The sequence below is a fragment of the Haliotis rufescens genome, unplaced genomic scaffold, assembly GCF_023055435.1.
Source record: "Haliotis rufescens isolate VD_foot unplaced genomic scaffold, xgHalRufe1.0.p SCAF_32, whole genome shotgun sequence".
NCBI lineage: Eukaryota > Metazoa > Mollusca > Gastropoda > Lepetellida > Haliotidae > Haliotis > Haliotis rufescens.
In genome coordinates, this window is record NW_025964024.1 from 752753 (window position 1) to 769575 (window position 16823).

Below are 16823 nucleotides of genomic sequence, written 5' to 3' on the forward strand. Positions count from 1 at the left end.
TCGGAGGAGGGTGAGCTGATCCAGACGTTTCATAACTTTTGTAAACATCAGAACAATTGCTGAAAAGGATTCGAACATGGCAGTTTGAATTTGTCAGTTAAACACCTCTGTACGGAAACGTAGTAGGGCCATGGTGAAATGTTTTTTTTGTCTAAGTATTTCCTACATAGGACTTAGTATCTCCTACGTAGGACTTACTATCTCCTACGTAGGACTTAGTATCTCCTACGTAGGACCTCCTATCTCCTACGTAAGAGATAGTAAGTCCTACGTAGGAGATACTAAGTCCTACGTAGGAGATAGTAATTATAGGCCATACTAAGTTCTACGTAGGAGATAGTAAGTCCTACGCAGGAGATAGTATGTCCTACGTGGGAGATACTGTGTCCTACGTAGGAGATAGTTATTCTAGTCTACACTAAGTCCTACGTAGAAGATACTAAGTCCTACGTAGGAGATAGTAATTCTAGGCCATACTAAGTCCTACGTAGGAGGTAGTAAGTCCTACGTAGGAGATAGTAAGTCCTACGTAGGAGATAGTTATTCTAGTCCATACTAAGTCCTACGTGGGAGATACTAAGTCCTACGTAGGAGATAGTAATTCTAGACCATACTAAGTCCTACATAGGAGTTACTAAGTCCTACGTAAAAGATTGTAAGACAAAAAAATCACCGTGGCCCCACTACGCTTCCGTACCTCTGGGATCCAGTTTCTGCCGAATGGAAGATCAGTGAAGAAAAAGACTGATCAAAGTTTAAAGAAAAACAGAAAAGATTATTTTAACGGTGTGTTTCTACAGAAGGGTCCTCGTGGTCGTACCTGCACTGGTGACGATACACCGATCAAGCGTGCACTGCTCGTTGTCTTTACATCTTGCCCCTCCACATCTGATGCTGAATTCACACCGAGCACCTGTAGTTCACAAATCATCATTTTTAGAGACTAAGAATTATTTCTAACACAACACTAGAGTTCATGTGGCGCTACAATTATGAAACATGGTCAGTTGAAGATGGTATTGTCTTCACGCACAAACTCCAATCAATGTTACCATTGCAACAACGACGACTCACAATAACTACAACTACTAATAGTCCTGGAACTACCACCGTAACTCCGAGAACTCAGAGACATCAACTACAAACACAATGGCTGTAGACTCATGTATGATGTACTTCCTCTGGTCATGATCGTGAAGGTGTTTCACCTGACAATATTACCACCATACAAGAACAACAATATATCAGAGCAAGAACAATAAATGTTCCGTCTCCTGTCACTAAGGCGCAACCGTGAAGATCCGTATAGGTCTTCAGCAACCCATGCTTGCCGTGAAAGGTGACTATGCTTGTCGTTAGAGGCGACAAACGGGATCGGGTGGTCAGGCTCGCTGACTATGTTGATGCATGTCCTCGTATCCCAATTGCGTGGATCTATGCTCATGATGTCAATCACTGTCTGGTTTAGTCCCGATTATTTACAGACCGCCATCATATAGCTGGAATATTGCTGAGTGCGGGGTTGAACAACAAACAAACAGACAAACAAACCCTATGGTGCAACTAATTGAATTGCAAGTATTATTTTTCTGTTGGGGCTACAACTGCATCTCACTACAGATCTGACATCAATCATTACATCTTAACATTGTGCCCTATCTCTGCTACCTCTAAAAGCATGAACCGTCGTCCTAACGCCTGTTCCTCATTTTGTCCATATTCCATAAGTCAATGACCCCTGCATATTTAACTGACTTGTCAGAGCAAAAACAATTTGACTCAAGTTTTTTGTGCGGATATGCCTCTATGACACCATGTAATGTCCACACCAACAGATTTCACTTCTGCCCAATTCCTTCTATGTGAGGCTTAGAACTTATCAATCAACGCTCGTCGGTACCTGTGAAGCTCTCGGAGCACACGCAAACGGACGGCAACATATCTGGATTATTGCTGCACTCCCAGTCGTCCAGTTCCCGGCAAGTGCCATTGTTCAGACAGGTGTCGCTCCTGCAGATAGGCTCGGGGGTTGTGACTGTCGCATCCGACACAGGTCCGATGTCTGGAGTTGTCGTTGTGGAGCAAATAATGATATTAAGTTTGACGATAAAATCCACCACTACTAAGCATGATAAAGATCTCCCGGGTCTCATGCTTTTCAAAATTTTGAAGACCTGAAAGATAAATCATGAGTTGTTTCAATGAATCGTTTTCAGTTCCTTGTGATTTTCGGAAAAAGTTTTGGTGCTCAGATTGTTAAAATGTGGTCTGACGAATGAGTTGTCATCGTACACCAACGGTGTGGGTAATTGCTCACGCTGTCCAACATGGTATAGCGACATTATCATTTCCATAAGAAATGTCTACTGAAAGCCGAATCCTTTGTACGACTCCGCTTCTATCATAAGCATATGGATTAAAGTCGAGTCAACTTTCCACACCTATATTATTGCGGACAGCGACGTAAATGTTCACTCACTCACTCACTCACTCACTCACTCACTCACTCACTCACTCACTCACTCACTCACTCGATCACTCACTCGATCACTCACTCGATCACTCACTCACTCACTCACTCGATCACTCACTCGATCACTCACTCGATCACTCACTCACTCACTCACTCACTCACTCACTCACTCACTCACTCACTCACTCACTCACTCACTCACTCACTCACTCACTCACTGTGTTAACTAGATCATTTTTAATATCAAGACAAAATCACATGTAAGCACAAAATTTGTAGCACTGATACCGTGTCTTCTTTGCGGTGATAGGTCAGCCAACTGGTCAACTTTAGGTTTGTACATGATCTAATCCGGTTGTATCGAACAGTGAACAACACAGTATGCCATATCCAAGTTATATGTAAAAACATTTTCGAGTCTCATTTGATGCACGACAAAAGAACCACCACCCCATGGCCAATGGGACATGAAGACATGCAAATGAAAGAAACTAACAATTTCCATTTCAATCTTACAACAGACATGAGGGACAGACGACTGGGGCTGAATTATGACCAATCCTGGCTCGAAATTCGCATTGTGTGCATGAATGTATCTAGATCACATGACTTCTACTTCATCACGTTTCAAATTTAAGTAAGTTCACCAGTGGACGTGTACGTGTGTCTATATCAAATAATCAACATTGAAAACAGGCAATCACATAAGACGTGCTTGTGCGTATGCGTGTGCGTATATGTGTGCGTATGCGTATGTGTGTGCGTGTGCGTATATATGTGCGAGTGCGTATGTGTCTACGTGTGCGTTTGCGTATGCGTATGTATCTGCGTGTGCGTATGCGTATGTGTATGTGTGCGTGTGCGTATGCGTGTGCGTGTGCGTATGCGTATGTGTGTACGTGTGCGTATGTGTGTGCGTGTGCATATGTGTGTGCGTGTGCGTGTGCGTATGCGTGTGTGTGTGCGTATGTGTGTGCGTATGCGTGTGCGTGTGCGTGTGCGTGTGCGTGTGCGTTTACGTAGGTGTGGTTTGTATTTACTTTAAACTCAGTCCATTGTTTATATCCAGGTTATACAGAAAATAAAATCAATGCACCCAATTCAGACTGCATGTATATGTAGGCGTCAGTGGTAACGACAAGACAGCGCACCTGATGGAACGACGCAACAGATTCAGAGACACAGAACATGATACGCGTCTGTCCTCCATGGATGTATGTATTAATTCTATGACACAATTTGAAAATGAGTGAGTGAGGGAGTTTTTACTCCTCTTTTAGCAATATTCCAACAATATCACGGCGGGTGACACCCAAAATGGGCTTCACACATTGTTCCCATGTCGAGAATCGAACCCGGGTCTTAGGCATGGCGAGCAAACGATTTAACCACAAGGCCATCCTACCGCCCCAAATTTGAAAATCTTCTGCCAAACAGGATAATATAAGATTACAAGGACAGACATGTTTCAGAAGGTTGAAGGACGATTCAACAGGAGTAAGTAACAGTGAGTTGGTGTGTTCTGTAAAATTTTAGTTTATCAAGGTTTATCTTTGAAAGCCGCAATGGGTATCTGGGGTGGGATAGGCATCCGGAGAGACACATACATGGTCGGCAAAAGAAAGTATACACCCATGTTTGATGGTTGCAAAAAATGAAACAAACAAGAAATGGTTATTCGATGGTGATGTATTTGTGAAGTTTGCAGTCTTTCGCCGATCATTTCCAGCCTGGTAACGTTTTGATAACGTTTGTAACTTTTTGATAACATCTAATTTACAAGTGCATATTTTTTTGGTCTGGTAGTTGAGTAAGGACCAGGTGATAGCATTGCGTACCTGGCTGATTGCTGATTGTGCAACCGGGCGGCGTGCAACGTGCGTTGTGCTGTTTTCGAATGTTGCTAAAGTCTTGTACAGTAAACTACGGTTATAACGAACTCAAAGGGACTACTATTTTTAGTTCGTTATAACCGTAGTTCATTATAAGCATATATACAGCATAACTACAGCAAATAGTCGGGACTAAAAAGTAAGTTCGTTATATCCGTCAGTTCGTTATAAGCGTGTTCGTTATAACCGTAGTTTACTGTATACTATTCTAACTGGTTAAAGGTGTTCATAAACTTTTCCTCCCTGGAAAATACAAATAAGAAAATCGATACGAACGGTCGAAAGGAATGATATGCCATGGGTAAGTATATCTTTGTGCTTTACACCTTTAAAAATACCTTCCTGTTAATGAATAATGTTTTTGGGACCATTACAGTGAAGGGCGTGACTGCTCACAACGTTTAAAAAGATCTTTGACTCGGTAGTTGCCGTGTTCTGAGTATACGTAATTGATATGTACCTCTTGACGTGTCATTGAAGTAACCCCTTCTGCTTGACAATCTATGCATATACAATTGAAAAATTGAAAATAAGTTAAGAGCATACGTTCGTCTCGTATGCAGACATTACATGCATCGCGTGTGGCCTGTACATACCACAAAGCGAACTGTTATACCGAAAGGACATATGCATAAGAAGTGCGTTTTAAATGGTACGTGTCACATTGTCCCCTTTTGCGTAACAGTCTTAACAAATGTACACAAATCATTCGCTGATAAAAACCTTCTGAAACCTATACACTCTTCAAAAAAAGAAACGCACAGGTAGTATGTAGTTCATTGAACCTGACTACACAAAGAATCCGGTATATAAATTGGATATATGTTATTGGAAAATGTTGGTGGCCTGATATTCGACAAACGGTGCGTCAAAACGCGGCCATTGAAGATTTGCAATGTCTTAAACGTTATTATTTTCACTCTTGTCCAAAAATGTCATGGAGGAAAACAGTTAAGCAAAATGCACGTACACGTTATGGCATTCGTAACTCGTGGCAGGGGCTATAAAAAGGCAAGCATAAGCCAATAATTTGTCATTCAATTGTCAACATTTTTCAAGTTCGAAAATGCCGAGACTCAGCGCTGCCGATCGGAACATCGCTATAGGACGTAACCAAAGAGGGAATCGCAGTCTTCTGTTGCACCCCACTTCAACGTCCACCCAGCACCATTTGCCGCCTTTGTGGCAGATACACACAGTTTAACTCCACTGCAGACCGTCCGAGAACCGGCAGACCAAGAGTTACCACCCCTGCACAGGATCACTACAATCGACTGTTCCATCTACGTCATCGCAATGCCACAGCTAGGAGATTACAGCACACATCCCTAGTTTGAGGAGGATATCGGACCAGACTGTCAGGAACCATCTTCGCGAGTCTGGAATCCGACCCAGAAGACCAGTTATCGACCCTGTTCTGCAACAGATCCATCGACAGCGACGCTTGCGTTGGTGCCATAGCTTACAGCCTTGGAATTTAAGAAACTGGAGACGAGTGTGATTTAGCGATGAATCACGATTTCTTCTTCACCGGTGTGATGGAAGACAACGTGTTTATCGTCGTTAAAATGAGCGTTTTGCTCCACATTGTGAACGTGAATTCGACAGTTTCGGTGTCGGTAGTGTCCTGATTTGGGGGACAGTTCGTGCCACGGTAGACAACCTCATAATATCAACATCAACGACTTGCCCTGGTCGTCGAGATCTCCAGATCTCAAACCAATCGAACACCTATGGGATTAACTCGATCGACGTGTACGTCAACGTCAGAACACGTCATCTCGCAACTGACCATTACAGACAGAATGGCGCACAATTCTGCAGGACAGAATTCGTACACTTATCTAGTCAGTGCCGAGGAGATGTAGAGCTATGATTGCTGCCCAGGGCGGTCACAGGAGATACTGAGTTCAGCGCAACTTTGTGGCCTTATGTGACATGACAATGACAATGACAACAGTTTTCAATGCCTGTGTACAACGACAACATGTGACTATCGAGCCTCAAAATTTCATACTTGTATCTATGATATTATATAAAATTTATCGACTACAATAAATTAGCTAAAAATCTACCTGTGCGTTTCTTTTTTTGAAGAGTGTACATACTCGAATTTATAACTCACATTAAAGAATTAGACGTTGGAAATCAAAATTTATATATTCCCGAGAATATGTCAGACATTCACTACTTACATTTAGACAAATATTTGTCAATATGATTGTTGATTTTTTACACAATTTTCATAAAAAAGCCCGTGTTTGTTTGTTACCTAACACTTCACCCAGCAATATTGCAATACGCCAAAACTTCTTTTCAGTGAAAAGGGCAAAATACTAACAAAATGATTATACAGCAGGACTGATGAAGATAATACAATTCACGAATCTCAGGCATTTGAGTAAACATTAATCTACCAAAAATAATATATTTGTATTACAAGCATGAACAAATATTTAAATACACCAAATGGAAGATTCTATGCATCATTTATCGTAAGACCTTTGATCTCGTTGATCGATAGAATATTTTGTACCTGTTTTTGTGCTACGGGTGACACGGTAGAGTATTTTATGTTATTTGAAATATGTTTTAGAATGTTTTGTCAAGAATGAAGCAGTCCATTCTGTACAGAGAGTCGAGTGTTTCAAGGTTGTATATTTAATCCAGGACTATGTAATATATTTTTCGTCAATTAATTAGTATCTTACATGTATGACAACTCCCAAAAGATTTATTTTAGACCAGTCAAAATCCTACTTGACGATAGTGTCATTTGTTGATGTTGTACTCCTGGTAGACACTGTTTTCCAAATGCAGCTAGATATTTTAAATACATTTTGTCGTAAGTGGAGGAAGAAGTCCAATATTGTTATGTTCCACAGTGGTGAGATTATGAGAATAATTTTATATCACTTTCAAATTATTACAAATAACTTAGTTTTGTGATTTCATCCAGAATGGTTCGGTCCAAGGCCAATGACATTGAAGCTGTACAGGCTAACAAAGTAATTTTGCTAATAACGCATATGTTTTGGACATACCCAAACCTATACTTTTCGTTTACTCAACGTATATTTGATTCCAAAATTCTTCCAAAATTATCACATAGGGCAGACATTTGAGGATTCAAGTACGGAAATGATGTTGAGAAAGTGTAAGTTAACTATTATACATTTCTTGCAGTAAATAAATAGATATATAACAATGTAGTGTTTTATTTATGTGAAGTTATCTTGTTGCTTAGTGCTAAACGAGCGTATTAAATATTGGTGACTGTAAAATTATGGATATGGAAAATGGTCGTATCCGAGAGAATGGTACAAAAGTACAAGTGTCATGGCGACAGATTGAACTACACGCCTTTTGTTAGAAATCTTCTGTTTCATTCAAGATTTGATTTTGCCTAGATTACACAGGACAGGTGATGCTAAGCTTTTATTGATATATTGCAGCAAAGACGCAAAGCAATAGTGACTGAAATTTTAAAGAGTCATTCTACCTCCAATCGCTTCTTATTTTGAGAAATTATATGTTTTAAGATCCTTATTCAAAATAGCCTGCCAGGTTAAAAGGTTTGAAATATCCCACCAGAAATACATTTTCATGATCAGGAAATTTTCAGATAACAAATTCAAACAAATGTGATCAGTCTGCTACAGATGGTGCGTATCACTTTCAGCTACATGAGTAGTTAGTCTGTTTTAGCGTAAACGTTGTGTAAGACGCGCTGTATAAACGGGTAAACCTTGTACGATGTCCTCGCTGAGCTGCAGAGGGAACCTTACACTAACGCTTAATCTCTGAAAATATATTATTTTGATAGAAACAAATAAATTCTTTTGAATTGAAAAGGAGCCCCCGTGAGATGGGGGATCCTGGACCTGATGAAAATCTAGCCTTGCTTCATTTTGGGCTTTTGCGTTACAAAAAGGGCATGAAAGCATGTGATCAGATCATTCTGCTACAGATGGTGCGTATTACTTTCAGCAATACATGCGTAGTATGTCCTGCCCCTGCAGACAGTGACAAGAAATAATTCCATTATGTTACTATACATTCTCTTCCTATGATGGGGCGGTCGGGTAGCCTAGTGGTTAAAGCGTTCGCTCGTCACGCCGAAGACCCGGGTTCGATTCCCGACATGGGTACAATGTGTGAAGCCCATATCTGGTGTTCCCCGCCGTGATATTGCTGGAATATTGCTAAAAGCGGCGTAAAACCATACTCACTCACTCACTCTTCCTATGATAAATGCTCGTTGCTTATGTCATGCACCAGTTCAGTCATCCTTGCTATATTCATCAAACTGACGTTTGAAGGAACAGGATACTTGTGTATATGAATAACACCAGTCTGTCTATTGACGTGTTACTGATGCAGTAAAAAACAACTATATGTTGTAAACACGAGCAAGCGCACTCCATTGTCTGTTTCAAAAGTGTACCTTGAGGAGTGTATCCTTTCATACATGCATAAAGATTCTGAAATTATACAACCTGGCGAGGCAATAATTCACTTAATTTTCCTATGCTCAACAAATGGTTAGGAGCGAACGTGAGTATACACACGCGTCGAAAAAAAAACAAATACAGTCACACTGACATAGATAAAAGAGATTGGTAAGGAATTTATTAATACGAGACCATAACCACCATTAAACCACCAAGTACTAAGGCTTTAAGTACAGTAAACTACGGTTATAACGAATTCAAAGGGACCACTTATTTTAGTTCGTTATAACCATAGTTCGTTAGAAGCATATATACAGCATATATACAACTAATGGCCGGGACTAAAAAATAAGTTCGTTATATCGGTCAGTTCGTCATAAGCGTGTTCGTTATAACCGTAGTTTACTATAATTATAAGCAATAAAAAGTTGAACCCACACAGCATGAGTCAGTCTAATACACAGCCGACCCGATCTAAATATACAGAAGGTATTACAAACCTACACAGGTTACAAGTTACCACGATATCGAATCAAGCCACCTGTTACCTAACCAGCTTCTGTATGCCTACCTGAACATCGACTCTGGGGTACCGAACTTAAGTTCGTGATTTTCCCGCAGAAGAAATATAGCTTAAAGAAGGGAGGGGCGACAAAGCGCGGACGTCGGAACAGGAAACTTCCGCTTTCACCTGAAGCGGCTGGCCAAGGTTATTAAGTGTCTTTTTTCAACATAATTTATTCCGATACCTCGGATAAGCATTTTAACTAACAAAAGTTATAAGATCACCATGATAGGTGCAGAGTTGGCGCTTAAAATATGTTTAATATATAATAAAGACCTTCGTGGTTTATTAATTATCGTCTAAGAGGCAAATAAAAACCCGAAGGAATATAACATATTTTTAGCAATAAAAATACAAGGAGCGGTCACTCAATCTGGGACCTCGTCATATCCCCCTCCACGCTGCCAGGAAATTGACTTAACAGCACTATTGCCGTGAAACGTATATGAATGGATCACTAAAAATCATTGATGACACCAGTTGTTCATTGAAAGGGTAAGCACCCGGGACTCACACAAGTTGCTATCTTCCCGAGGCAAGAGAGTTAACTGACTTTAAAAGCCCATTTTCCACCCTTGCCGAACTAGGCTGGAATTCCTGGGCTCGATCGTAGCGCCACCAGTGGTTATTACGAGTTATGTCCCTTCTAAGCCCTTAGGCCCTTCTATGGACCAATCCATCACTTGCATTTGTTTCAACAAAATGGTTGCGCCCAGTCACGAAGATCTGATCAATCATCAATATCTATATTGTGAAAAAACGGGCCTTACATCGGCGAAGTACATCAAATATCTGTTGAAAACGAGTTGGCGGTGCACATGCTTTGCAAATCCTGCAATCGACCGAAATCTGCACTGAAGTTTACGAACCGGATTTTGATTTCGATGCGCGATTTTGATTGGACTATGCTGAGACTCGTTAGTCCAGCCAAAACGTAACTCCATAATACCAGCCTTGTTCGGCAAGGGTGGAAACTGGACTTTTATAGTCAGTTAACTCTCTTGCCTAGGGAAGATGACAAGTTCCATGAAAAGAGTAAGCGTTTGTTTGTAGGAAACCACAGTTTGAAGAATCATATTTTTTGTTTATTTTTGTAGGAAAGAACACAGTAAAAGCGCCAATGTGAAAAGGTAAAAATCTTTCACTCCAGAAACAGAGCTACATTGCAATAATGACAGCAGGCCCCGATTTCTGGAAGCGAACTTAAGTCTGTGTTTTGACCTAAGACTGACTTTTTACTCACATTTCAGACGACTAAGCAAAATGCATTTCTCGTAACAAGCTGAGTTCAAAGTTGAATTCCTCGCAAATGCCGCTTAGATCACGGACAAAAATGAACCGCGATCCTTCTCAACCTCAGAGGTAAAATCTGAGCCTACGTATACTTTTGGCTGAGTTTGCTTTGAGAAATGCGACTGGGTAAGTTCAAATTAATCTGAAACTAACGTTCAGCCAACTCAGCGAGTGTGACCACCCGATCCCGTTAGTCGCCTCTTCCGACATGAATGGGCTGCTACAGCTCCATTCTAACCCGAATGTTCACGTGCATTCAAGTAGTGACGCTTCTCGTTCGTGTTCCTGTAATTTATTAGACAGGTATAGCTTTGGGTCATCAGTAATCTAAGTATTCTGGCAAATACACATGTGGTTTGAAATTGAAACTATCTACTGCAGTGAGTGAGTTAATATGGTTGTACGCCGCTTTTAGCAATATTTTAGCAATATCGCAGAGGGGACACCAGATATTGGCTTCATTGGAATCGAGCCCGGGTCTTGGCGTGACGAGCAAACGCTTTAAACAATAGGCTACCCCACCGCCCCAATCTACTAATAACGCCTCAGGTTAAATTTCGCCACAATACAAAAAACGGCGCTTTAGAGTTTGACATTCTGGTACATCCCACAAACGCAATTAGTATTAAGATTCGTATTAGCTCACTTCCTACTAGTAATATGTCTGAAATAAAAACAAAATACTGTAGCAGTTCGTGGAAAATAGTGAATCAACCGCCTAACGGTATTTGTGTCAGTATTTCAGGATCGTGGGACGAGAAGCGATTATATCTGTACGGGTGTGTCTTTGTTTACGTATGATAGATTTGATACCTTGTAAACATGCCAAGCATGATTGTGCTGGGTGCAGACAGCAACAGTGACATGTATTGAGAGTATGTCCAATCAAATCACTGTGTGCAACCAGGAAGACCGCTTATGAATCGCTTCCAGCTATATCCAGTTTCTTCACGTATGAACACTTTGGTGTTTGCTGGTATATCAAAGACCCGCCCTTTTCCATACCGTGACGGGTATTGTTCGGATTCTGAAATAATTCAGCTGCCATATTACAGCCACATGTAATTGAATATGGGCGGGTCTGAGAATGAGATCGTGATGTGCTTTTTAACCGTAACCTATTGCAGTTGAATGAGTTGGGTCTGACGCCCCGTTGAATAGTATTTCACTTAATGTCAGCTTAATCTTAAAGGAAAGCCCTTACATATGAACTACACGATAAACGATCCCACGATTTGTACAACTTTAGAAACATATTATTGTTGATAAGAGATAGTTATATGATATAAACCTTTGCTCTTTTTATTTCTATTTTTCAGTGTAAGTTACAAGTCAAAACGATCTTAGCTCCAACACTGACGTGATTATGTGATTAAGTCTCTGGAACGCATATTGTATAAACATTCATGTGATGCAAAACCATGGGGTTCCTGGTGAGAAAAATGTCTCTTATAAGTATCCAATATGTTTGATCTGCGTATCATCGTACCCTACGGCCTGGTTTGCCCGGCTCATGTTCGGACATCTACAGACTGCCGTGATGTCGCTGAAATATTACTTAAGCTTGTTTTTATTTTATAAGTGAGTGAGTGAGTGAGTGAGTGAGTGAGTGAGTGAGTGAGTGAGTGAGTGAGTGAGTGAGTGAGTGAGTGAGTGAGTGAGTGAGTGAGTGAGTGGGTGGGTGGGTGGGTGGGTGGGTGGGAGCGTGCGTGCGTGAGGTTTGTTTTAACGTCGGCTTAAAAAACAACATCATTTTAGGTTTCTAAAATATTTATATATTTTCAAGCACCTACCTCTGTCTCGTCTTGAAGGTATATTGTGTCACTGTCGCCTCCAAACTGTATAGGTAGACTACACGAACAGTTAAATTCGGTACAACACTATTCCAATGTCGGGATCAACGACCACGTTTGTATACCAGAGACGCCTACTTGGATATGACATATCTCTACGCCATTTAATAACAGATGCACGTGTCTTCCGGGTCTCCAATGGGAGAACCCCATGTAAATGCAATGCCCACTCTCAACCATGACTCAACACCGGTTTTCAATGTTGCACTTATAATGCAATATGTATGTACAAAAAAAGTAACGCTTACAAAATATTGTGACGAAAGCGTACGTGTGGTACTGAAATTCAGCACAATGATCACAATGACAATTTACGATCAACACGTTGAAATATCAAATGCAATATGTGACACATACAATTTCTTTGTTGCCGCTCATGTATTCATGCGTTGTATATGTCGCAGGTTCGGGCTTCTAGTCGTCCCAGACAAATATTGAAGACGGAGTTTCTTTTAAAATGTATTTATTTGCCTGTAACATGAAACGTCAACATTAGAAAAGTGTTGAGTGCTGTCGGCCAATCCTACCAGGCTGACAGGTGACAATTGACTGTCCGTATTATATATGATGTATATAATAATGATGGGAGTAAAATAGGCAAAATATATATCTAAGCACTGTGGCTATGCACAGAGTGCTTTTATGATGAGATAATATGCTGACGTCACACTTATGGCGCGAAGTCAGTGATCCATAACATTGTGTTTTTGGTATATGTTATTAAAATATGAAACATATATACATATAGTGTTATTCCTTTCACACACTGTCTTACGTGCTATGCTAGTGCAGTGATTAAGTTAGTAATAGCAATTAGCGCGATGTTTACAATATACGCGATCGATTCTTAACTAACTTGAAGTTACATTACTTGATTGGTTATTAAGTAGTATATTCCCTATAATTGATACACTAGCAATAAGATATAGATGAAGAAGGCATTTATAAGGAAGATGCTTACTGTAACATGAAACGTCAACATTAGAAAAGTGTTGAGTGCTGTCGGCCAATCCTACCAGGCTGACAGGTGACAATTGACTGTGCGTTCAAATTGCCGTGACGTCACAGGTAGAAGCCCGTGAATTAGGCGTTAAGCCAGGTACGGGTAGCACGTACAACTCATTACATGCAGACAGTGGAGGAGCGGCCTTACGATGGATAAAAGTAGAAATAAGGCTGCCGGCGACATATTCCCCCCCTTTAGAAAATGTTGTCCCCAACATTGAAAAGGATGAACCAATGAGAAGAAGTCATTGGGAAAAGGGTTGCTGGGTAATGATCCAAAAACGAGAAGTCATCGGAGGAACTGATGCACACTAACTTACACAGTGAACAACAAAGGTTTGAATAATGCTCTTCCCATTGAATGAAAACGCAGGCAAAACACAGAACTTGAGCAACACATACAAACTACAACTGCTGAACAAAACTATATACAATCTTACAAATGATCCTATACAAAGACTTTGTTCATTGTGTCTGGCTTGTTCATTGTTAAAACAAAGTTGGTAACCCACTCTTCGCTCCTCATCCAGGCAGGACATGTTCTCCGTTGGGTAGGCCTCCCCGGCTTTGGACTGTCAGTTTGGGATGGAGCTGGAGGAGATCCAACAGTGTTAACAGGAGAGGCTGCAACATCCACAGGTTCTTCAGATATACTAGGATACGACTGGCAGGTCGAATCATCTGGAGCAGAACCTGTATGAGAATTGGTATCAGGTGATGTAGCTGCTACTGATGGATCTTGCAAAACATCGGGTGATGAGTACAAGGGACCCGAGTCTTGAATCTTTGGCTGTGTCTGATGGTCCTCAGGGGATCCACCCGACACAGAAGACACAAGAGAATCCTTGGTAAGACTGTAGGAAGAACTGTGCTCAGTGGGATGATCACTGGAAGTGTGATCGTTGCCTGACATGTGAATGTCAGACTGGGCTCTAGATCTTGCTTCACTCCTAAGTCTTGGTAACAGTACCATTTCCTCTTCACTGTCTTCGTCAGGAGCTCCTTCAGCAGCAAGGTATTCCTTCACTTGAAGGGAAGTTGATTTTTGGCTGCGTCTAGAGTTCTGTTGTGGCCGCTTCTCACAGTAGACAGGGATATCCAAATTTGGCTGTTTCACAATCGTGTAAACATCCCTTGCCCACTTGTCAGCGAGTTTGTTCCTTCCTGTGAGTCCAATTGCAGCCAGTCGTACTAACACTCTGTCACCAGATTGAAGATAGGACTCCTTGGCCTTCTTGTCATTCTGGTGCTTGTGGCGATGGCCTGCTTTCTGAGCTTCCTTGGATGCAATGTTGTAGGCGAACCGCAGTCGTTTCCTTAAATTCTGAGCATACTGGGTGTGATTCACTTGTCCTTCTCCCACTATGGTTCCCAGGAAAGCATCTATAGGGAGACGTGGATGTCGACCAAACATTAGATAGAATGGGGTGAATCCTGTGCTCTCATGCCGGGTTGCATGGTACGAGTGTACAAGAGGTGAGACAAAGGTTTTCCAGTCTGATTTCTTTTCTTCATCAAGAGTGCCCAACATGTTCATTAGAGTCTGATTGAAACGTTCCGTCATACCATTTCCTTGGGGATGATATGGCGTCGTTCTTGTCTTCTTGATTCCAGTTAGCTGGCACAACTCTTTGATGATATTCCCCTAAAAGTTTCTTCCTTGGTCGCTGTGGAGTTTAGTTGGGAATCCGTAGTGTACTAGGAAATTGTCAAATAGTACTCTTGCTGTGGTCTTGGCTGATTGGTTGCGAGTTGGGATAGCAATGGCATAACGGGTAAAGTGGTCTGTTATGACTAAGATGTTTTCATAACCTCCCTTGGATTCCTCGAGCTTTAGGTAGTCTAGACTCACAAGTTCCAGTGGCTGTGCTGATTTGATATTCACGAGTCCAGCATCTTTCACAGTGGTCTTAGATTTGCGTCTTATGCAGTTTCCACAGCTTTTCACATACTCCTCAACGTCATCAGACATTCCAGGCCAGAAGAATCTAGATCGAATAAGATTGAGAGTTCGATCCCGTCCTTGGTGTCCAGAGTCATTGTGAAGAGACCTAAGAATACTTGGTATTCTCTCTTTTGGCAATATTAGCTGGAGCCCTGTCCCATCTGGACTCTGCAGCTGTCGATACAAGACGTCCTCCTTCACAACCAACTTGTCCCACTCATGAAGATACCTTCTGACTGTTGGATCCTCCAAAGAGCGCTGACGAGCTGTTGGTCTGTGTCCAAGGTTGTAGAAGTGTAGTACCTTATCACTTAGTTGCTCTTGCTGCCAAGACAATGATGATGGAGCCAGTGGGAATACTTCATCTGGGCACACAACATCAACATCACAGGAGAGACTCTCAGCAGCAACACATGAGGTCTGGTGAGCTTGGCAGATGGCCTTGATGACTGATTGTTTTATCTCCTGTCTGTTCTCTGAATAATCTGGCCGCCTTGACAATCCATCAGCATCCTTGTTAGTGTTACCGGCACGGTAGGTGATGATAAAATCATATGCTGAGAGAGCAGCAAGCCATCTGTGTCCTGTAGCATCGAGTTTGGCAGAGGTTAAGACATATGTCAGAGGATTGTTGTCAGTCTTAACTTCAAACTCGTTCCCATAAAGGTACTCGTGAAACTTGTTCGTGACTGCCCATTTGAGTGCCAAGAACTCCAGTTTATGAGCAGGGTAGTTCCTTTCACTTTTCCTTAATCCTCGACTAGCATAGGCAACCACTCTCATCTTGTCCTCTTGTTTCTGATACAGAACAGCCCCGAGTCCTTCTATGCTGGCATCTGTGTGGACCTCGAATGGAAGAGAATAGTCTGCATAAGCAAAGATGGGTGGTGTAGTCAAGTGCTCCATCAAAGTGTCAAAGGCTTGTTGGTGTTCTTGATCCCACCTCCAATTTGGATCTGGCTTAGCATTCTTTCTTTTCTTTTTTGGCTGTCCATTCAGGAGATCATTTAAGGGTCGAGAAATTCTGGCAAAGTTCTTGACAAAGCGGCGGTAATACCCAGTGAATCCTAGGAATTTTCTGACATCATTAACATCCTTGGGGATTGGCCAGTCCTTGAGTGCAGCAATCTTGTCCGGGTCTGTTTCAATTCCGTTCACAGATACCACATGTCCCAAGTACTGTACTCGGTCCTTGAACAATTCACATTTGGAAGGTTTTAGTTTCAATCCGTTGTCTTTCAAACGTTGAAATACAGCTTCCAGACGTTGCAAAGGTTCTTCAAAAGTGCTGGAGAAGATGATAATGTCATCCAGGTATATCAGACATTCTTTCAGATTAAGAT

The 16823-nt window shown here is 41.5% G+C and overlaps 1 protein-coding gene across 2 annotated transcripts in view; it reads right to left on the minus strand.

The window, feature by feature from the left end:
• Positions 1-13344, minus strand: part of LOC124149084 — a 58663-nt gene extending 45319 nt beyond the window's left edge. Inside the window, exons 1-3 of one of the 2 annotated variants that reach the window (XM_048380711.1) lie at positions 12888-13344; positions 1901-2174; positions 821-913 (exon numbers count right to left, since the gene is read on the minus strand). In XM_048380711.1, coding sequence (XP_048236668.1) covers positions 821-913; positions 1901-2174; positions 12888-12908 — 388 coding nt within the window. In that variant the 5' untranslated portion in view covers positions 12909-13344. Of the gene's footprint in view, positions 1-820; positions 914-1900; positions 2175-12470; positions 12706-12887 lie in introns of those variants that run through there. The other variant, XM_048380713.1, reaches the window with a different exon arrangement.
• Positions 13345-16823: the final 3479 nt, after the last annotated feature.